The sequence below is a fragment of the Lepidochelys kempii genome, chromosome 2, assembly GCF_965140285.1.
Source record: "Lepidochelys kempii isolate rLepKem1 chromosome 2, rLepKem1.hap1, whole genome shotgun sequence".
Lineage (NCBI taxonomy): Eukaryota > Metazoa > Chordata > Testudines > Cheloniidae > Lepidochelys > Lepidochelys kempii.
In genome coordinates this window covers 69,815,320-69,838,796 of record NC_136381.1, presented here as the reverse complement: position 1 = coordinate 69,838,796, position 23,477 = coordinate 69,815,320, and the positions used below count along the sequence as shown (strand labels likewise).

The following is a 23,477-nucleotide window of genomic DNA, read 5'->3' as shown; positions in this document are numbered from 1 at the left end:
ACTGACAATAACACCATGTTTTATCTGTAAACTCTGAACTTTGTTATGAAATAGAAAGGACATGCAGACAAGCTATGTTAGTCTGAGCTCTAGGACACTGATATGAAGCCAACCCTCTCTGAGACCACCGACCCTGTACTGTCAAGTTGTCAAGATGGGTTCCCCAACCGAACAACAAAGCACTGGTCACCATTGACTTTGTGGGAAGTGCTGGGGAGAACAGAATTCCCTTGCAGGCCTGATCTGGATCTTTCAATAAGGGAGTTCAAAACTTCTGAAGGGATGCATCACCCCCATATCTATTTTGTGAAAAGCCAGGCAAAAACCCATCAATAACCACCCCTGAAGACAATAAGGATGCAGTCTGCTGAATGGAGTCAGAATACATGAAGCTGTGTGACCTAAAAGCCGAAGACATGTACTTGCTGTGGTACATGGATTCTTTCCCATTTGATTTATCCTCTCTAGTATGGTGTCAAACTTGGTCTGCAGCAGGTATGCGTAAACTGTCATGGAATTGATTAGTGCCCCAATAAAGTCTACCTTTTGTGTTGGATTAAATGAGACTTTCACGTTCACACTCAACTCCACTGTGCACAACAGACATATGACATACTGAACACTGTTTATAACCTGTCTGAAAACAATCCTCTTACCAAACAATCAATAAGATATGGGTAAAAATATATTTCTCTTTCTGCAATGTGCTACTACCATGGCCAGACAATTTCGTGAAAGTTCTCGGTGCCATAAACAAACCAAAAGGCAGCATTTTGTACTGGTAATGTGTGTTGCCCACTACAAAGCACAGGTATTTCCTATATGCTGGATGGATAGATCAAAAGCTGCAAACCAAATCTAGAAGCTCTGGGGAAGGAAATGTGAAGGACAGGATTTCCATTAGGAATGTGAACTGGCAAACAAAGAAATGCAGATCTCAGATCCAATGTTGGACACCAATCTGGGGAGACTAGAAAATATCACAAATAGAACCCTTTTCCCCCAGCTGTGGAGGGAATCTCCTTTATATCACAAAGAGCCAAAAGAAACTGACCCTGTTGTTGAAGGAGAGTCTCATGAGTGGAGTCCCTAAAAAGAGATGAGGAAGATGAGTTGGGGGTGGAAGTGTCTTGGAATTGAATAGAGCAGTGGTTCCCAAACTTGTTCCGCCGCTTGTGCGGGGAAAGCCCCTGCTGGGCCGGGCCGGTTTGTTCACCTGCCGCATCCGCAGGTTCGGCCGATCGCAACTCCCAGTGGCCGCGGTTCACTGCTCCAGGCCAATGGGAGCTGCTGGAAGCGGCGTGGGCCAAGGGATGTACTGGCCGCCACTTCCAGCAGCTCCCATTGGCCTGGAGCAGAAAACCGCGGCCACTGGGAGCCGCGATCGGCCAAACCTGTGGACGCGGCAGGTAACAAACCGGCCCGGCCCGGCAGGGGCTTTCCCCGCACAAGTGGCGGAACAAGTTTGGGAACCACTGGAATAGAGTAATCTTTGGAATTATTTTCAGTACTCCACCTGTTGCTGATGATACTGTTCCATGTTCCCTAAAATAATGCAAATGGTCCCCAAAGAGGGTAGGGAAGGGATAAAGATCCCGACTGGTTAGCAGCTCTCGATATACACATCAAAATGACTATAGAGCCAGCCTTTGCAGCATTTGAAGTCTATGAAGATCTCCTCATATATATATATATATATATATATTTTGTTTCTTCTTAGATAAATCTGATGTTCTCTGATAAAGATGATAGAGTAGTGACAGTCTGTTTTGCTTGAGTATGATATCAAGACTGCTTCTTGTACTGGGAAGCGTGGCTGCCTAATGCGTGACATGGTACGAGACAGTTTTTCAATGTAACAACTTGTCAGTTTTAGAACGGAACAGATGATTCCCTTCAAAGGAAGGTCTTCCAATGTAATTTGAACCTTGTTTGGACACCCAGAAAACTGGAGCCATGACATGCTGCCTAATTTCTGCTGCCATGGTCTTTGATGCTGCATCAGTAGCATGACTGGAGGCTTGTAAAGAAGGTTTTAACTATTAATGGACCTTCCATAGACAGAGATTTAAATTTCTCTCATCTGACAAAGGTTTATCAAGCTCTTCAGCAACTTTGCTCTACATTAGTGTAATCATAACGTGATAGAAGGAACTGATAATTCGCTATGAGAAGTTGAAGACTAGCTAACAAATAATTCTTCTTTACTAAGAGGTCCACTCTTTTCCTCTGTTCTCCTTTGGAGTAGTTCTAAAAGACTGATGTTTCAACTTCTCTTGAGCTGTGCCAAGGACCCCGAACAAGATGCATTTAGAAATATTCAAACCCTATCAAAGGGACTTAACACCATTTTTCAGCCATTTTACAGGATGGTGAGAGATGCTAATCTGCCACAATAGCTAGGTTGGTTCTAACAAGCCTTCATTTAAAGGTAAGGCAAGTGTATCCAGTAGAGATATATGCAAAATGTCCACTATATGTCCATTTCGTTGAACAGTCTGAGCAGGGATCGCCAAAGTTTCTATCATTCTGTGGACCAATTCCTGAAATGACTCATCTAATGACAATGCCTCAAGAGGAGCCATATGTTCACACTGTGAAGAAGTGGATGGAATATGCTCTAGGATAGTTTCAGAAACTTGTTGGTGAAGTCTATGTTCATTTAGAGTTTGACATGCAGAAGAGTCTGGTTCAACAACATGTCCAAGATCACCGTGATTGCTTTTGCATGACAGGTGGATCCTGGGGTAAAAGAGATCTAATCCTGGAAATTGAAACTGAGGAAAGTTTTGATTTAGGATATTGCACCAGTGAAGCGTGGCAGTTGGTCCACATGGATGAAGTGAATGTGGCCAGGGCAGGGGGTACTACCTAGGGGCTTTTGAACTAACATACCTGTATATTTACCCTACGTATGATCTGACTGTCAAACATATGAGTCATTAAAAGCTAGTCCCAAAAGGGTGAAACATCCCCAGTATCAGAAAAGGAATACCCATCCTCCTCTTCTAAGGGGATGGGGTGCTGCTGATGAGGGATTTGGAGAATTACCCACTGATGGGGCTTACCACAATAATCCCTAGGAGACTTAGAAAGCATCCCCTGATTGACAAAAACATTTATTAAGGTGCAGACAGGCTACACTTTGTGCCATGTACTTCTGCACTGAATGCTGCTGCTCCATAGGATGATCTGGCAGTAATAAAGCCTGCACCAAGATACAAATGCTGGCATCAGTAGCTGTGCTGCTGCAGGAGTCAGAACTGATGTTAGATGCAACAGGCTCCGAATGAACAGGCACAGACAGCTGTTTCTCTCAGGCCACCTGAGGAAGTCAGCACTGCAAGGGGCTGTAACTGAACCAGCACCAGAGCAGCATGCTCAGGACGAGCCCTTGCTGCAGACAGCCAAGAGAGTTGTCCTGGCACTGGAGAAACATGCTCAGAATGGACTAGTGCTGCAGATAGATGAAAGCTGACCCAGTGCCCAGAGCACAGGTGCTAGCAGCAGGCAGCCGGCAGAGAGCTCTGCTCCAGTGATAACACAAACACCAGTGAGGCTTTCTGGGCTGCCTCCTGCTGAACTGATGTATGAGGAGCTGCTTTCAGAGATCTCTTCATCCCAGAGACAGCAGGGCGTGAACCAACCCTCTCTCTTTGTGCACTCCTGAGAAGAGGAATACCTGTTACTGCCAGCACAGAAGCAGCCAGACCCCTGGAGGTTAAGGCAGTTACCAGGACATTTTTCACTAAGGATTGTCCCAGACTGGGGGATTCTATATTCCACCTGATCAGAAACTGGCCTCATATTTTTCTCAAAAAGGAAAAACTTCATCCTGTTGTCCTAGACGTAGCTGCCCTCTCGGCAAAGATATTACAATCCTTACGTTTTTCCTTTACATATCCAGAACCTAAAAAGTAATGACAACTTAAATGTGTCCTGCATGGGCATACCAGCCCCATAGGACTCAAAATGTAAAACCCGTGGTTTCTGTCCTGACATAATATCAGACCCTCCCTTAAAAGGCAGAAAATAAATCTCAACAAAGCCAAAACTACTAAAAACACTACACTAAATACCTACTCTAAATAACTATTTACATAATCCTAATAAAATAGGTGATTGAAAAAAGGAGTGGGGACACTGCTATTTGGGTCCACCTCATAGCCAGGAGCAGTTGAAAGGAAAGGAATGTCAGTTGTTTGTTCCACCCCCTTTCTACCCTCGGAGAGCGGGGCCCAAGGTCATCAAAGGAACAGGAACCAAAAGATATAGCTGACTAAAGCATTCTCATCTACAGCACATGAAGCACATGAACACCAGAAGTGGAACAGAAGTAAACAAGCATACAAAGAATACAAACTTTCAAGCAGATTGAAGACTATGATGTATATTATACATTTGATGTTTTCAATTTTAAAAGTTGCCTTTTCCCTGTCTGATTATTTTCTTTCTTATCAGAGCTAGTGTTTCCTTTTTGCTTCTGTTGAGACAGTTTGACACTATTAATGAGAAACCTTTGTTAGAACAATACTAAACATAAAAGCCTTCTGCATTTACAGTTGATTAAAGCTAGCAATTCAAGCTCATCCTTGAGTTAAGTCCAATCAATATAAACACTTGGGACTTTACACTATATATGATCATTCCTAATTCAGAAAGTACTTACCAAGATGGCATTGCCATATTCATGTTCAGAGAAACTGGCATAACTGGCCTAGAAATTGAGAAATAATATTGCAATAATTTAATACAAAAGGTTTGTTAACATAAGAACACACACCAGATAACTATTTCTGCATTGCTACAAGATTTCAGGTTAGTTGTAAAGCTAGATGTTTCCTATATTTTTATCCCATTTTTAAAGCATGACCAGTGTCCACTCTCTCATTTTTAAAAATGAAGGTAAACATGAGTGAGACCAATTTTGGTCTTTCAGAAGAACTACAATAGGTTTTGAGGCAGCAGATGAAAATAATTAGTAGCACAGCGACTTCCTTAAGAACAGAATGAAAACCCTGAGAGACTATGAAAAGCACAGACAATAGAAGCATACGAATGGTACATAGAAGACAAATTGGCTGCTTTTACTGTATTTACATGCCTTCATGGAAAGAATGGGCGAGTAGATATTCAGAGGCAACAATGTCAAAGAACCACAGTTATTAGCACAAGTAACTATTCTTCAATTGGCCTCTGCTCATTCAGACTTATGGGAGTCTAGCAAACAGCAGTGTTGGATCATATTAAAGAAGTTCTGTATTAAAATCACAAATGAGTTTGATTCCCCATAGTTTAAATTCCAGGGTATTACTAATTAAGAGGTCTCTTGGTTTTTGGTACTGTTTCTCTCCCTCTATGTGTGAAACTTGCAAGCTGCTAATTGTGTTAGTACATTCTAAGACAGAGTCTGTTCTCAAAGCAATTCTTCGTAACAACAACTACTCACACAGAGAGAGACTCAAAGCAATACTCTGTAACAACAGAAACAGCACCCAGAGACTCCCCGCCCTTTTGTTGTATTCATCTCGCTTTATTAAGAATTGTGATTAAAATAGAGATAGAGGATGTATGTGGATGGATGCGTGGTGTGGATAATAACTGAATGATCAGGGAGGTGCCAGCCTAAGAATCCAGTGTCCACCGGCTGAAGAAGGCGTCAAGTGGAAATAACCAGAGGACCCCCGGAGGACAGACTGGAATCCACCCAACAACCTCAAGGATGGGAGAACCAAAGAACAAGATAACATCTGGCAGCACAGAGCCGTCAGGAATGTGCCATCTGCTAATTGATTCAGCAACAGCATGATGAAGCAATTCCCATAGACTGGCATAGGAAGAAATTCCTATAAAAATGGACTCTAGAAAGTGAGAACTTTGGGGTCTGATTCTGCAAACCAACTTCCAGGAGCATCAGATGAGCATCTGACAAGGCCCTGCTCCCTCCTCATGTCCAGGCCACCTGGCCAGTGGCTTGGCATGAGCAACTCTAAGGCTGGTAACTAGGATAACAACCTTGCAGAACCTCTGTGTGTGTGTGTATGAATGAATGTGTGAATAAATATGAAATTGAATGGAATGTTATAGCTATAACTAACTGCTTACTATGATTCTTTCTGTATTCACAATAAATGTGGCATTTTGCCTTTTCCCCTTTAATAAGATCCTGCTGGTTTTTATTTTATTGGTATAAAAGCAGAACCCCCCGAAAAGTGATTTAAGAGTTCTAATTAAACATATTCATAGAGCCCAGCAAATGAGGATATCCGCAGATCATTTTTGTGGATTGTGGATCGGCTGCAGATACAAATTTTGTATCCGTGCAGGGCTCTACAGATTCCGTCTCCCAAAGCAAACATCAGATCTAGATACCAATTTGAGAGCAGTGATGTATAAATGGATGTACAGAAATCCACATAGTAACCCAGCTAGTAGTTTATGATGGAAACATTACGGAGGCACATCACTGATACTTTTGTCTTAAGAGATTGAGTCGTAAGACCCTGAGGCACTCTCACCCTAGCTGAGTCATAACAGGTCTCACCGTACAACCTGTTCCACTTTGCAACTCCTAAAGTGGAAATGGCATTTTCTTTATGCTACAAGTCTTGCTGACTTCCTAAAGTCTTCAGTTCTAGTATATACATTAAAAAAAACCACACACACACAAAACTGCAAAACCCTTTTTACATGGGGGTATGGAGCCTTGTTTCCTCCAGAAAATAAGGAAGTTTTGGAAAGAACTATGAGATTGTCTCATTCACACACAAATCTTCATTTTTTCTATATATTTGAAATTAATTTGTAAGAAGACTGTCTCTGAAGAATATGGTGAAAATAAGATCAATTAGTAAAACTTTTGCAACTGTCTCCTCACAGAGGTAGTCATGCTCTCTTTAGTAAAAAGAAGAGTCCCGTTTTAAGGGCTCAAACATGAGTCCATCAGCCTTGTCAATAACAAATTAAGATTCCATCATGGAACTCGTTCTCTAACGCACAAGAAGAAGTTAGGATACCTGAAAGGTCTGGGCTGCAATGGTGTGACACCTGAGAGACAAGCTGAAATGGCAGGTAGATTCACTTACTTGAACACAAACTGATGGCCCTCCTCCAAGTGAAAACTTCAGCTATAGCAAGGGAGCAGCTACGATAGTCTGTTCCAAGACTACAAACCTCTTTGGTGCCAAGAAATTCTCCAGACTCAATAGGTCAATAGATGCTTGATTAGTAGCAGGTTTTTTAGACACCTAGCAATCTCCAGTCATTGAACAAAGACATAAACCAAAGTGTTCCTTAGAAGCCAAAATCAGCATAGGTATTAATGAAAATCTAGCACCAAAAAGTTCAATTCTTGGACTCAATGAAATCTTGCTGCTTGGCAAGCCACCAACAGAATTCTCCAGTGCTGGGGTTGCATCTGACTTGCCTGGCAGCACACTCTCTTCCAGTGCAAGGGCAGACAGCCAATCATAGGTCAGATCCAAGGACTGGATACTCAGGACTCATCAGCTAAGGCCCAGGGCCTCTGCTGCCAATTGGTGCAGGCATTATGTGTGACGGTCCTACTTACCAAACAGTAATATGAGGAGTGGGCTTTCCCAGCCTAAAAGAGAGCTGGTGTGTATATCCACCACTGTTTACATGGAGAAGCACAATGCACAAAGTTTAAACCCCACTCTTAGCCAAACAGGCTTCCAGGGGTTTGATAAACAGCAAAGTGCCCAGAATAAAAATGAACTATAACACAACACTAACACTAGAAATAAAGAGAGTCTTGGATCTGAAATCCAAAAGTCACTCTAGGCATGGAAAATAATATCCTTACATCCATAACTGTCTAAAGAAAGCAAGAAATTAGGGACATATGCTTTTACAAGCTTGGCTCCAAAAGTTCAATTTCACATGAAGTCCTTATGATGTCCTGGTTTCCATAAAGTTTCTAAAGTTTGGAACCACAATAGGAGCATCCCATAGGCAATATGTAGAAGCCACCTCAAAAATGACCAGGGACACTGATGAAATTGAAAGGCATCAAATTTAAAACGGATGAGGATGATACTGGTCAGATTTTTTTTTTTTTTTTTAAACCACACACTGCATAATTTAACAGTGGATTTACTGTCACAATGTGTCACGGCCAAGTGCTGAATTAGGCATTTATATGCATGAGAAAATAGTTTGACAGGTTATACAAGTGTTTGCAAAGGACATAGACACCTATGTTTCAGGAAATAAGCCAGCTGCTAACAATTTAAGAAAATACTTCCAGTGTGAAGATTACATCTTAATTGTCCATAATGTGGTTTCTTCCACATTCCTCTGAATAATGTGGTAGTGGCAACTGTCAGACAGAGGAGGCTATTACAGATAGCACAATGATCTGATAATATCATAAAACTGCCATATGTTTTTATTATAATGTTTGGTAAATTGAATCCCCCTCATCCAACTCTGCTCGTGTGCCGCGCTGCACCTCACCGCACCACCTGCTAAAATTCTGAGAGCATGGGAAGATAAAGAGATAAGAACCTCCCATTCTTTCCCCTCCTCTGGAGGAAAAAAAAAAAAGCTAGCCACTAAAGAATGAGAAAGGCAAAGAAGCAGGGCTGAGATCACCATGTGGTCTATGACAGTGGTAAAAACACTTAGGTCTTGCCTATTCTACAGCCTCCACTATTTCCAACACCACTGATAGTGAAACCATAATCAACTATGGGTTCTAAGTTCGCCACTGTAGGTGCAGATGTATCTTTAGGTGCCCCCCTGCCTCTGATCACTTCCATGTCATACTCCGCTTTGCCAGGTGAGAAACTGAGACACCTTTACTTCAATCCACAGGTTTCTCTCTCCACCGCACTGAAGGCGGGAGATGAATTGTTTGTAAGAGGTGCTGAATGTGGGCCAGGAAACACAGCTATCACATTTTAAAATAAAAAGGCAAAGGGCCAGCAGGGAAGTGAGTACTGAGAGTGCTGGGCTATCATTCAGATGGCTCTGCAGATTAGTTCAAGGGGTTGCCTTTACTATATACAAACCAGATGCTGAACTCCACAACAGCATTCAGCCTTTCCCCACAACACTGCTACAGATCTCTCAAGACTGCTGCTGCTTAATGCAACATGGGATGCCTCTCCACTACTTTTGCCCTATGAGGCAAGATGCTCTTCTTCCCAGAAAGAAGAGTTAAGTCATAGGATGGACACAGACAATCTGAGTTTCTCTTAAAATAGACCAAGATTGGTCTTTTGCTCACCCTGATTTTCAGTGTTAAAGAGATGCAGGCTACAGTTTAATGCCTTGTTTACTGGGTAGAGTCCTGTTACTCCTGACCAAATTCTGCACAGAATTCATATGGCCTGCATTTTTTTTCTGTGTCCCCCCGCAGAAAAATGCAAAAAAAAAAAAATCTCCCAGGTGACATGTGCCTGTTCCCTAGCAGCCCAGGCAGAGCATCTGGAGCAGTCTCAGAGATGGGGGAGAGGGGCTGGGAGTGCATGCATGGTTGATCACCATTGGGTAGGGAGGTGGGGCTGGGCGTACATGCGTGCCAACAAGTGACAGAGAGAGAGAGAGAGACTGTCCCTCCCTTGCCACTGCAGCTTGCTGGCATGGAAGGGTAGAGCTTTTTATTATGCACGAGGCAGACTAGAGGCAGAAATGTAGCAGCCTGCCTGTTAGTTAATTGATCTCATTCTCTGAGGCACAAATGTACCAGCCTGACTGTGTAGTAACGTTGTTAATGTTCCTATTGTTAGTTAGCTGTTCCCATTCTCAATCAGTTCCCCCAGGATCATAAAACTTGTGAGAGTTTTAAGGCTCCTACATTGCCAGGGTGATGTAAAAGAGTCTTATAAATGACAGTGAGGGAATCCTCAGATAGGAAGATGTATGTGCTCTCTCACTTTTTCCTGTGACACAGTGGCAAAATGGGGTTAGATTACAGCTCAGGATTTATTTCACTTACCCATAAAAAAAAAAAAAATTAAAGCAAATAAAACATTTACCAAGCAGTCAATAAAACATCTGGACAATCAGAACCAAGCACTTCCTGAAGTACCCAGCCAGGTCCAGGAAAATGATTAGCACAGGGGTGGGCAAACTTTCTGATCTGAGGGTCACATCTGGGTATGGAAATAGTATGGCATGAATGCTCATGAAATTGGGGTTTGGGTGCGGGAGGATGTAAAGGCTCTGGCTGGGGGTGCAGGCTCTGGGGTGGGGCCAGAAATGAGGAGTTCAGGGTGCAGGAGGGGGCTCCGGGCTGGGACAGTCTGTGTGGGGGGTGAGGGCTCCTGCTGGGGGTGTGGGCTCTGGGGTGGGGCTGGGGATGAGGGGTTTGGGGCGCAGGAGGGTGCTCCAGGCTAGGACCGAGGGGTTTGGAGGGTGAGAGGGGGATCAGGGCTGGGGCAGGGGGTTGAGGCATGGGGGACTGGCTCAGGGGTGCAGGCTCTGGGTGGCGCTTACCTCAAGCAGGTAGGGGCAGCGTGCGGAGCCCCCGGCTGCCCCTATGCGTAGGAGCCGGAGAGGGGACATGCCACTGCTTCTGGTAGCCGCATGGAGGAGCGCCCAACCCTGCTTCCCAGCTGGAGCAGAGCAAGCCCCAGACCCTACTCCCCAGCAGGAGCTCGAGGGCCGGATTAAAACAGCTAGCGGTCCTGTAGTTTGCCAACCCCAGATTCTCAAAATTGTATGACTTTCTTTTCTTTTCCTTTTTTTTTTTTGGGGGGGGAGGGGGAGTGGCTGTTTGGTGTTCTGTAATGTAATTTAAATGAAAATCTAGGATTAGAACTGGAATGCAGGATATTAGTTACCAAGTGTTTGTAACTTAACTTTCATGTGTTTAGGAAATGCTGAATAGTTATTGTGACTTTTTTCTGTACTGTAGTTTAAATAAATTACCAAAACAATTGAAACTGGTTTGATTATATTGAATTATTTTGACAAATAAAATATGCAGAATTTTGCAGAATTTTTTGGTGCAGAATTCCCCAAGGAGTATCTGATGCTTGCTATCAAGAATTTTAGTTGTCTTTTAATGCAACGTAGCTGAGAGAAATAAGCAGAAGGGTCAGCTTTGTATGACTGCCATCTCTCCAGACTCCCCCAAAAAGGGCTTTGCAGAACACAGCAGAAGTCCACAGACCAAAGTTTGAGAACCTTTATACTAACTACATGAATAACCAACAGTGTGCATTTTCTATGACAAAAGAGTGCATACAATTCAAAAATAAGTAAATATCAATTCTTAAAATTAGCTTCTCACAAATATTCATGCTGAGTAAAACCTGGCCATTCGAAAGCTTGCAAAAAGCAGAGACTTACACGAATAGTCAAATTGAAGTTAGCTGATGAATTTGAGCAATTTTCCAATATTTTTCTATTTATTCATTCAGTTTAAGTTATTTGCAATGAAGCAATACACAAATCAAAACTTGGTGTGCTTAAGTAATTCACATCAATACTTCTTAAACTTTTTTTTAAATAAGCATATATCTGCACTTTTTCAGTAAACAGATAGCCAGTAGTCAACCGAAGTGATGAGTACCCATAAATCCCACTGATTTCATCTTTCCACATTTGTCTAATGGCCTTACAAAATATAATCTACATCAGGGATTGGCAACCTTTCAGAAGTGGTGTGCCAAATCTTCATTTATTCACTCTAATTTAAGGTTTTGCATGCCAGTAATACATTTTCACGTTTTGAGAAGGTCTCTTTCTATAAGTCTATAATATATAACTAAACTATTGTTTAAGGTTTTTAAAATGTTAAGAAGCTTCATTTAAAATTAAATTAAAATGCAGAGCCCTCCCCCCCAGAGCAGTGTCCAGGACCCGGACACTGCGAATGCCACTGAAAATCAGCTCGCGTGCTGCCATAGGTTGCCTACCCCGATCTACATAGTAGCCTTGCATTTGAAAACAGTGAAAAACCAGAAACAACATAGGTATTTTCAGGAAGCTCACTCAATAATATGGTAACACCCTCTTGAACAGGAATATCTGATTAATGTATATTATTCCTGTATAATGTCTTGAAACAAAAGCTAACTGTTGTAAAGATTGTTTTGTTTCTCATATTTACATGGCAAGGATTTGTAAGCCTGTTAAAGCTTCCTAAATAAATAGAAAAAAAGGAGTGAAAAGACGACAAAAGAAGTTATATACTTACGCATGTGGGCAAATATATTTTACATGTGGACTTCTGATACCTGCAAATGCTTCTGCCCAGCCATGTCTGTTGGAGAAAAGTATGTTAAATGGCATTTTCATGTGCTAGTTTAAATGTTAACTTTAATAGTTAAGCATTGTTGCCATAATGCTAAAATAAGAGGGAGTGTCAGGTCATTACAGGTGACATTTCTAAAAGAACCTAAAACAAAATGCATTACCTATGTTAAAAGAGAAGTCCTTCCTTTATAACAAGTAGCAAACGCATCTAAAGAAAACTAGTTTCTTGTCCAATAGTAGTTGCTCACGCTCTCCCGCTCTCTCTCTAAGAAAGCATCTGCTATAAGCCTGTCATTGATACATTTACGTGTCAGTCTATTCAAAGACATATAGACAAGGCCACAAATTCAATTGTTTTCAAACTTTTTTGAATATTGCTATAAAAAATGTCTATGCCGCATAAAAACAACACTAAAAAACACTTATAATAATTGTGGTTCTTCAGGATGTTTTGTGCATGTAGCTCTCATGCATGGTGTGGCTGAACCTCTTGCAAAAGAATTCCAAAGTTTCAAAAACAGCAATAAAGCAGGAGTCACGTACGTGCCCTTCATGTCCTCTCACCCCCTCTTCCAAGAACATAAAGGGCACCATGACTCCGGTCACCCCCTCAAGTCTTTCTCATCACCCAGAGTCTCACAAGGTGTCTGAGCTGCAGGAATGGAGGATGGATTGAGGGATTCACATGCACAGAACATCTAGAAGAACCACAGTTACTATTAGTTGAGTAACAGTTCTTTCTTCGAGTTCCTATGCATGTGGCTTCCACTCATGATTATTAACAAGCAATTCAGTGATCAAGAGGGTGGGAGCTAGGAGCTCATCTGAATAGACTGTAGGACACATCTTCCCCTTGTGTATCCGCTCTGGAAGCGGATACCAAGAAGTAATGACTAGCATACACATGCAAGTTGTTGCTCTGCAATTTTCCACAACTGGTATCCTACTAAAGCACATTTCTGAGGCAGGTTGTATGGAATGAAGACAGTTTGGACATGTCATACTTTCTCATTCCCCAGCACTCTGCATTATAAAGTAGTGTTGAAAGTATGCAGCTCTGGTAAATCAATATCAGTGATGATGGTAGCAGATGTGAATACAAATATTCAAACTCTTTAGGGGAAACTTGATACTTTTGTTCAGCTCTTTGAGGTTGCTGAGATATAGACTACTCCACAATCTAATTCCTTTGCAGGTTTAAGAATTCCCACATTAATAGGAAGGGCTATCCTGTCCTGAGTGGCAGGTTGCAAAATATCAAACAGTTTATCTGCCTTGTCTTGAACCATTTCCAATGGAACGTTATTCCTCAGGGAATTCTACGCCAAAAAATTGAAAATTCTGCGCACGTTTTAAAATTCTGTAAATTTTATGTGCCAATAAATAAATGTGGCTCCAGCATGGCAGTGGGGAGCACAGGTCACTGGCTGCATTGAGATAGGAGATCACTCTGAAGCCCTCACCACCTCCAGTACAGGGATTCAGCAGTGAGGCTGCACCTGACCCTGACACAGTGCAAGGGCTGGGCCTGACCCAGAAACACCTCAAGGCCCTGCCCCGCTGTGCCAGGCGCACCAAATGTGGCTGATCAAGCTCAACCCAGCAGGATCCAAGTGTGGAGGGGCTTAATGTGGGGTGGTCCAGATGTGGGGTGAGAAGTTTCTGTGTGGGGCAATCTGGGTGCAGGAAGCTCAGTGGGAGATCTGGATACACAGGGGCTTATTGGGGCATTCCAGGTACAGGGGCAATGGGACTCTGCAGGGGATCCAAGTGATGGTGGTTGGGCTCAGTGGGGGGGTCTGGGTGTGCTGGCTCAGTGACGGGGTCCAGGTGCTGGGGCTTGATGGGGTGGGGGTCCAGGTGCAGCTGGTTGGGGCTCAGTGGGGTGGGGGTCTGGACGCAGGGGTCCAGGTGTAGGGGGGATGGGCATGTCAGGGTGAGGGTTCGATAGGCCTGCTTAACGGGGGAGCCCCAGCTGCTGCCAAGGGGATGCCGCATGTTGGGCTCCCACTTTCCCCTGCGATTCCTCTATCTCCTTTTCTTCTTCATCATCTTCCCCTCACTCCCACATTCCCCTCCCCCTACCCTACTCCACCCCCCTTTTTTCTCCCACTGCCTCTTCCCCCACTTCCCCTCACCCCCCTTCCCTCATTTCCTCCATCCCCCTTGCCCAGCCTCACCGCAGGCACTCACTGTTACAGAGAAAATAGGAAGGCTCCCAAACACACAAAAGGGGAACACAACTGGAACTAGGACCCAGGAGGCTGCAATCAGCTGCAGAGTCAGCAGAGCCCGAGACCTCTGAGCTGGGCAGCTCTGTGTTTGCAGAAATGGGGGGGAAGGGGCGCAGTGGCACGTAACCCCGTGTGCCCCCCCCCATGCCTCACCTCTGTTTGGGGGGCAATCCCTCCCAAAAACTGCACACACAGTCCAACCCTCCCTGTGAGGCTTTCCTGCCGTTTTCTGCAGGGAAAAGCAGGAAATCTGCAGGGGGGCTTTTTTCTGCAGGCACACAGTCCCGCAGAATCCCCTCCAGGAGTAGAATATGTAGAAAGTTTGCCATTCTTTTCAAAAATTCCTGATATGTTTTAAAAATCATCCCTCATTAAGGGTGTGGAAGTTTCTTCTGGGGAAGGAGGAGAGAAAGCATTGGCTGAAAGTTCATCTTGCACCTCTTCATCCTCTCCCCCAGAGACACTGTGTTGAGGTTCTGATATCAGGATGACTTTGTTACACCCTGACACTTCATCTGAAGAGTCCAAATGGAATCTCTGATGAAAGCAGTTCTGAATGGTCAGTTCTGAATGCTGAAATCACAGGGGCCAATACATCCAAGCCTGAAATCCAGGCAGATCCTTTTGGTACCATGCTCTTCCTGTGAGAGGATTTTCTCCCTACCACATTCAGCAACTCCTTTGATGCCTGGAATTCTGCCCTCCTCTTTTGTTGTACCAGGGACGATACAGCTTCCTTGTGGGAGATCTTAGAGTGGTCTTTAACTCCATGGGCAGCAGGGATTACTCACTGCTCCAACAGACAAGCCCGAGAGCACTTAAAAGAGCAGTGCCTACTAGGGGGGTATGGAGATCAGTTACCTCCCTAGTTGGGGGGGGGAGCGCTTACAGGCTGGGTCCCAGATAGTATACCCAAGGATCCCTGAAGCAGCCGCCGTTCAGAATCAGACTGAGGTCTTATTGATTTCTCCAGGAGGAACAGCCTCAGTCTATATTCCCTAGATTTAGGGGTATGTTTTTAAAAGTCCTATAAATAGCGCACTTTGATGGAACATGAGCCTCTCCTAAGTAAAATAGGCAGAGGTCATGTATGTCTGTGAGAAGAACTACTCTCTGACCCAATGTGCATGACTTAAGTCCTGGTAAATGGGGATCTGGCATAAGTCTGTACTGGAACCCTATCTAAAATGTTTTTTTTAAAAAACTAGCTAACAAATGAAACTGACTATCCTCAGGAGGCTGACAGATTAAATTGACTATCAGGAACAGACTAACAAATGAAATTGACTGACTAATATAATTAGCTAAATGAAGTAACAAACAAGGAAACTAAATTACCTTACACTAAGAAACACAGTAACTAGCTAAAGCAGATGCTACTCTATTCTGACTTTCTGCCAAAAGGCAGTTAGAAGGAGCTGAGGGGGAGTAGGGATATGCTGCCCTTTATAAAAGGTGCATGCACAACCCCTGCTGGATATTGCTATTAAAGTTCCTAAACTCCTGTGCAAAGAACACAACCACACCATATATGGAAGCCACTTGAAGATGAAGTTTGATTTATTAAATCCAAAAAGCTAGGAGATTTGAAACTGCAGACAGGACTCTATCCCAATTCCTACTGTTGTCCCTATAGATGTATATGTTTACATACAGTGGATGATTCTATACACCTAAGGTTGCAGTAACTCAAAACAAAACCAAGTAGATTAAAGATTAATTTCCTTGCTTTCAAGTAATCCAAATATCTTTCGCCTCAACACCTCCACACAATGGGGGTCAGTGAAAAATTAGAGTAATTCTGCATTTAAAATTGGCATATAAAATACATAATTCAGTTTTTGATGAGCTGCATGTTCTTCAACATGCTGAACACAGCACTGAGTTTCAGAGCTTTCTTATTCCCCCAGCTATCACAAACCCAGAGGATGGCATGGATGTGTGGGCTCATTTAGTAAGCCCAGAGCTCATTACCACAAGTCCTGCAATGTTAAATTTAATAAAACTAACCCCAGCGGAGGTGAAAATATAATCAGACAGAAGCTCGATACCCATGAAAGTAAAAATAATTTAACAATGGAAAGGTATTGATAAGGGAAGAAAGTAAAGTAGTAGTCTTAGTGAAGTCAGAACAACATGTCTCAGTATGGCTTTGCATGACTGGACTCTTGGTGGCGAAGGAGGCAAAAAGTAGTATTATTTACCTAAAAAGAAAAGGAGTACTTGTGGCACCTTAGAGACTAACCAATTTATTTGAGCATGAGCTTTCGTGAGCTACAGCTCACTTCATCGGATGCATACCGTGGAAACTGCAGCAGACTTTATATATACACAGAGAATATGTTTCCACGGTATGCATCCGATGAAGTGACCTGTAGCTCACGAAAGCTCATGCTCAAATAAATTGGTTAGTCTCTAAGGTGCCACAAGTACTCTTTTTCTTTTTGCGAATACAGACTAACACGGCTATTACTCTGAAACCTATTATTTACCTGTAACTAGTTCTTTGAGGTGTACATACCATCTCAGCACTTAAGTCTTAACCCTCGCAAAAGCCCTAATCCATTAGGGTTGTGCACGTGTTCCCTTGAGGAACTGAATATTTGGTGGAAGATCACATAAATAAAAGCCTCAAGTCTCCTCTATGCCTTCCACCTAATCAGACTCCATACTAGACGCGCCAAAGTCTAAGTCTACTTAAACTTGCGTTAACATTTAGTTACTACTTTCTCCTTACTGTATTGAACCACTTATTTTGGAAACTAGTAGTACTAACAAGTCAAAAAGAAACTGTCTGAGGAGAACTAATTAAGCAAGGATTTTGAGATTCTTTCCAACTGGGCATCAGAACTGCCAAGTTGAAAAAGATACATTGCATAAATATACAGGTGTGTACTGAAATCTTTATAGCAGCCATATATATTTCTTTTACTCCAATGATCTCAAATAGGAACCTGACTACTCTGACTGCCTGTGACAAATATATAACAAAAATAAAAGAGCTGCAAGTCCCCAGAAAAACTCCAGCAAAACTCTAGTCTGAAACCTATGAGACATTTTGGAAACAAGCGAGGATGTATTGAACGTAGTCTAATGTAGCTTCAATACAGTCTGGATATCATCAAAATACAACACCAAATTTAAGATTTATCAGAGCTGCATACTTTCAACACTACTTTATCGCACATAATGCTGGGTAGAGCCCTGTGTAGATACAAATTTATATCTGCGAATGTGGATATCCACAAATATAAATCGGTAACCATGGAACCACAAGGCTCTCCCAGGAACCGCAGTGGCAAAAGGAGCAGAACGTGGGGCCACCGTTCCCAGGAGCCAGCGCCCCGTGTGGGCAGCTCCTCCGGCATGGCTGTACTGCCCACAGACCCACCCCCGTCCCTTCCACGCAGCTGTCTGCTTCCCCTGTCTGGGGGCATGCATGCTGCTTGGACACAAGAGTGTGACCAGAGACAGCTGCTGGTGAGCCAGGTGCCTGCCCCAGTAGGCAGGGCTGGGGGTGGTACAGCCACGCCGGAGGAGCTGCCAGCGTGGGGTGTTAGCTCCAGGGAGCAGCAGCCCCATGTTCTGCTCCTTTCGCCTCTGCGGTTCCCTGGAGAGTCCTACGGTTCCACGGATACCAGCTTGCATCCGCGAGTATACATTTGTATCCACACAGAGCTCTGATGCTGGGGAATGACGAAGTACAGCGTGTGCCAAACCGTCTTCATTCCATACAACCTGCCTCAGAAAAATCCTCTGTATCTTTTGGCCCAGAACAATCTCAAACCAAGACCTATTCATACAATGCAGCCAAGAAAATATGAGTACCATCATTATCAGGTCTTGGAGATGGATTGGCCCTGTGCTTTGGATGGACACTGATTCCATCACCAGAATAGCACTAAGGTGGACACCTGAAGGCAAGTGAAAATGAGGCCCCCCGAAAACAACATGGTGAAGAGCTGTGGAAGCTGAGCTGAAAAACCTGGGGCACAGCTGGGGAACCATTGAAAGATTTGCCAGAAACAGACAGGAGTGGAGGAGCTTCGTCGCTGCCCTAAATGCCAGAGGTGTAATGGGTACTAACTAACTAAATGTTTCTTAACCTGACAACTAAAAGGTAATAACAGGTTTGTTTGAAAATTATGTGGTCTTTAGAAGGGTAACTTGATCTTTTTCTTCTCCAGGACCATAAAACCACCCAGTTTCTTTCAATGATCCACTTCAAATCCTACAATCCTTCCTAAAATATTTGGTGTCAAGAAAAGGAGTGGAAGAACCAGAAAATTAACAGGTAACACTAACTATAACAAGTAGGGTTTCTTCAGGTATGTTGGCAACAAGAAGAAAGCCAAGGAAAGTGTGGGCCCCTTACTGAATGAGGCAGGCAACCTAGCGACAGAGGATGTGGAAAAAGCTAACGTACTCAATGCTTTTTTTGCCTCTGTCTTCACTAACAAGGTCAGCTCCCAGACTGCTGCACTGGGCATCACAGCATGGGGAGTAGATGGCCAGCCCTCTGTGGAGAAAGAGGTGGTTAGGGACTATTTAGAAAAGCTGGACCATTGGGCCGGACGCGTTGCATCCGAAAGTGCTAAAGGAATTGGCGGCTGTGATTGCAGAGCCATTGGCCGTTATCTTTGAAAACTCGTGGCGAACGGAGGAAGTCCCGGATGACTGGAAAAAGGCTAATGTAGCGCCAATCTTTAAAAAAGGGAAGAAAGAGGATCCTGGGAACTACAGGCCAGTCAGCCTCACCTCAGTCCCCAGAAAAATCATGGAGCAGGTCCTCAAGGAATCAATCCTGAAGCACTTACATGAGAGGAAAGTGATCAGGAACAGTCAGCATGGATTCACCAAGGGAAGGTCATGCCTGACTAATCTAATCGCCTTCTATGATGAGATTACTAGTTCCGTGGATGAAGGGAAAGCAGTGGATGTATTGTTTCTTGACTTTAGCAAAGCTTTTGACACGGTCTCCCACAGTATTCTTGTCAGCAAGTTAAAGAAGTATGGGCTGGATGAATGCATTATAAGGTGGGTAGAAAGTTGGCTAGATTGTTGGGCTCAACGGGTAATGATCAATGGCTCCATGTCTAGTTGGCAGCCGGTGTCAAGTGGAGTGCCCCAGGGGTCGGTCCTGGGGCCGGTTTTGTTCAATATCTTCATAAATGATCTGGAAGATGGTGTGGATTGCACTCTCAGCAAATTTGCGGATGATACTAAACTCGGAGGAGTGGTAGATAAGCTAGAGGGCAGGGATAGGATACAGAGGGACCTAGACAAATTGGAGGATTGGGCCAAAAGAAATCTGATGAGGTTCAATAAGGATAAGTGCAGGGTCCTGCACTTAGGACGGAAGAACCCAATGCACAGCTACAGACTAGGGACCGAATGGCTAGGCAGCAGTTCTGCGGAAAAGGACCTAGGGGTGACAGTGGACGAGAAGCTGGATATGAGTCAGCAGTGTGCCCTTGTTGCCAAGAAGGCCAATGGCATTTTGGCATGTATAAGTAGGGGCATAGCCAGCAGATTGAGGGACGTGATCGTCCCCCTCTATTCGACATTGGTGAGGCCTCATCTGGAGTACTGTGTCCAGTTTTGGGCCCCACACTATAAGAAGGATGTGGATAAATTGGAGAGAGTCCAGCGAAGGGCAACAAAAATGATTAGGGGTCTGGAACACATGAGGAGAGGCTGAGGGAACTGGGATTGTTTAGTCTGCGGAAGAGAAGAATGAGGGGGGATTTGATAGCTGCTTTCAACTACCTGAGAGGTGGTTCCAGAGAGGATGGTTCTAGACTATTCTCAGTGGTAGAAGAGGACAGGACAAGGAGTAATGGTCTCAAGTTGTAGTGGGGGAGGTTTAGGTTGGATATTAGGAAAAACTTTTTCACTAGGAGGGTGGTGAAACACTGGAATGCGTTACCTAGGGTGGTGGTAGAATCTCCTTCCTTAGAAGTTTTTAAGGTCAGGCTTGACAAAGCCCTGGCTGGGATGATTTAATTGGGGATTGGTCCTGCTTTGAACAGAGGGTTGGACTAGATGACCTCCTGAGGTCCCTTCCAACCCTGATATTCTATGATTCTATGATAACATATACCATAAAACATTAACCATATGACCATACTCACTATAAATAGGGGTCTACTTAAATCACAGATAAATCACATAAATTTTTTCAGGTTGGTCACAACATATATAGAAAATTTTGCAGATGTGTATTGTTACCCCTACTTCTGTGCTGCTGCTGCTGCTGGCACTGCCTTTAGAGCTGGGTGACCCGCCAGCAGCCGCCACTCTCAACTATGCCTTCAGAGCCTCAGACTCAGATATGTTTATATTTTTGCATGAATGAGGCTTATGAGTGAATATCAAGTTGAATTTAGAATCATTACAAAGGGGCATTCCTGCTTTCCCCACACAAACTTTTAGGGAAGAACGGAGACAAGACAGGTCGTTCAACTCAGTGATTACTCCCAAATGTAGGTAATATTTTTAATAGGCTTTAACTGATTTAGTTTTTGTGAGAGTTTTTAAAAACTAGCATGGCCACCTCTTCAGCATTTGGCATAAACTCTGCAACCAGTGCCAGTGTAACTAATTTGTGAGAAACAGCAACTGAGTTGCAACTACTCATGTCTTACAACCCAGAAATCTCAAACTGTAAGATAAGTTAGATATACATCAGTAAACCATTATACCTACCCAGTATCTCCCAATCCATGAAGAAATATGACCTAAAATTAAAAAAAAAAAATACAAGAGTTAAAAATTAATTTTTCATGCTTAATTCCCTGGTTTGTTTTTTCTTTAAGGACAAAAATAGCTGTGACAAATTAATAGATTCTAACGCCAGAAGAGACCATTATGAGTCTAATCGCCTGTACAGCACAGCCTTAGAACTTCCCAAAAATAACTCCTAAGGTATATTTGTTTAGAAAAATATCCAATCTTGATTTTTAAATGGGCAGTGCCACCATGACCGTTGGTAAATTATTACAAAACTACATACTATAAAAATTGTGCAATACCAAGTGCAAGCATTATTTTGGGTACAAGTTTCTCCAAGCCCTAATAAAATCCCTCACTACATTTTTATCCCATATTTCCCCTTCCCTAACAGCACTTCCCCACAACTTAGTTTATTAGGTTACTGCCATAATAACCAAGTTAGACCAAGTAAGTCATTTTGCTTCTGCTCGTCATCGCTGTCTCATTGTGGAAGTAGGGTTTGTAACAGATCTTGATTGCTTGCTCCTTCTCACTAAAGAGGGTAACTCCAGACATTGTCTAGCAATTCGTTATATTTGCTTTCTTGAGAAACGTGCAATTTATTAAAAGAGAAGACAACTAGGGACACTTGCCAGTCAAATGACATCAACGACCTTCATCTCATCCAACATCACAAGTTAATTCCACTAAATGAAACATTTAAAAAAAACAAACCAAAAACACCAAGTGTTCAACACAGCCCAGCTCGCAAGGTAGGACGGAAGGCGGCAGGAAGAGCCCCTCATATCACTGCACGGGGGTAGACCGTCCCCGCACCCCGCCGCGAAAGACAAGCAGGACGAGGCAGCGGCAGCAGGGCCACCGCACCAAGCGCGCCTGCCAGCGGCCGCGGCCAGGACGGCGCAGTTTGCCAGCTTGAACTCCCCGTGCGTGGAGGGGCCGATCTCCGCCGCTCTCCCGGGGCAGAGGCCCGGCTGGCGTGTGCGGGAGCCGCTCACGACAACACCCCCCGCCGGCGCGAGTCCGGGGCAGAGGCCCGGCTTCCCGAGGCGGGCCTGGACAGGGAACCGGAGCACGAGGGGCGCGCCCACGGGGCCCGGGCGGTTACAGCGGGGCACGGCCCGTAGGCCGGCGCGTACCCCGCGCGCGCCTCGCCCCCGGGACGGAGCCGCTCAACCCCTGCTCCCCTTGGTCGCCAGGCCCGGACTCACCGCGGCAGTGGCCTTCCTGGCGGCCGGGACGATGGCGGGGAGCGGCGCAGACATGTTATTGCCGCACATACACTGGGCTCCGGGGCGGCCAGCGGGACACACTGGCCGGGAGGAGGGCAGGCACCGGGCCAAGGGGAGGGGAAAGGCGGGAGGGGCGGCAGCAGGGAGCAAACGCGGCGACTAACAGTAAGACTCGGAGAGCGGGGGAGGGGCGGGGGGGTCGGGCTTGTGTCACCAACCCCTTCCCCCTTAGCCCCCATGCGCAGGCACGCGCATGCAGGGGCTCAAGGGCGGCCGTTAGACTAGGCGCGGGGCAGCCGCCAGCATCCCCTTCAAAACACGCCCCTCACTGCTCGTCTCCCTTATTGGCTCTCCGGCGCAGACGATCCGCCGTCTCCGATTGGACTCTTCTCTTGTCATTTAGTTCCCTGAGGACTGGGGGGCGCGGGAAGAGGGTCACGCCAGAACGCGTGCGCAACGGAATTGTTCTGGCGACTGGTGGGAAGTGTCTGTCTCAAGCCCTGGCCACGGTCTAGTACTCCCCCGGGGTGGGGGGAGATTGTGCGCCAAAAAATTAAGAATTCTGCAAATTTTATTTGTCAAAAAATGCAGTATAATTACATTCCTTTCAGGTGTTTTGGTAAGTTATTTAAACTACAATACAGAAAAAAGGAGGACTTGTGGCACCTTAGAGACTAACCAATTTATTTGAGCGTAAGCTTTCGTGAGCTACAGCTCACTTCATCGGATGCACTCAGTAGAAAATACACTGGGGAGATTTATATACACAGAGAACAGGAAACAATGGGTGTTACCATACACACTGTAAGGAGAGTTTTCAGAGTAACAGCCCTGTTAGTCTGTATTCGCAAAAAGAAAAGGAGGACTTGTGGCACCTTAGAGACTAACCAATTTATTAGAGCATGAGCTTTCCTGAGCTACAGCTCACTTCCTCAGATGCAAGGATGTAAGGAGAGTGATCACTTAAGGTGAGCTATTACCAGCTATTACTCTCCTGCTGGTAATAGCTCACCTTAAGTGATCACTCTGGTTACAGTGTGTATGG

The 23,477-nt window shown here is 44.4% G+C and overlaps 1 protein-coding gene across 8 annotated transcripts in view; it reads right to left on the bottom strand.

The window, feature by feature from the left end:
* The window catches only part of LYPLA1 (lysophospholipase 1), a 43,444-nt gene that overhangs the window by 9,839 nt on the left and 10,128 nt on the right, over positions 1–23,477 (bottom strand). For 3 of the 8 annotated variants that reach the window (XM_073331175.2, XM_073331172.2, XM_073331170.2), the window contains exons 2-4: positions 21,174–21,205; positions 12,173–12,238; positions 4,670–4,717 (exon numbers count right to left, since the gene is read on the bottom strand). In XM_073331175.2, the coding sequence (XP_073187276.1) occupies positions 4,670–4,710 (41 nt within the window). In that variant the 5' untranslated portion in view covers positions 4,711–4,717; positions 12,173–12,238; positions 21,174–21,205. Of the gene's footprint in view, positions 1–4,669; positions 4,718–10,464; positions 10,556–12,172; positions 12,239–21,173; positions 21,206–21,832; positions 22,272–22,411; positions 22,753–23,477 lie in introns of those variants that run through there. The other 5 variants (XM_073331171.2, XM_073331174.2, XM_073331173.2 and 2 more) reach the window with 5 other exon arrangements.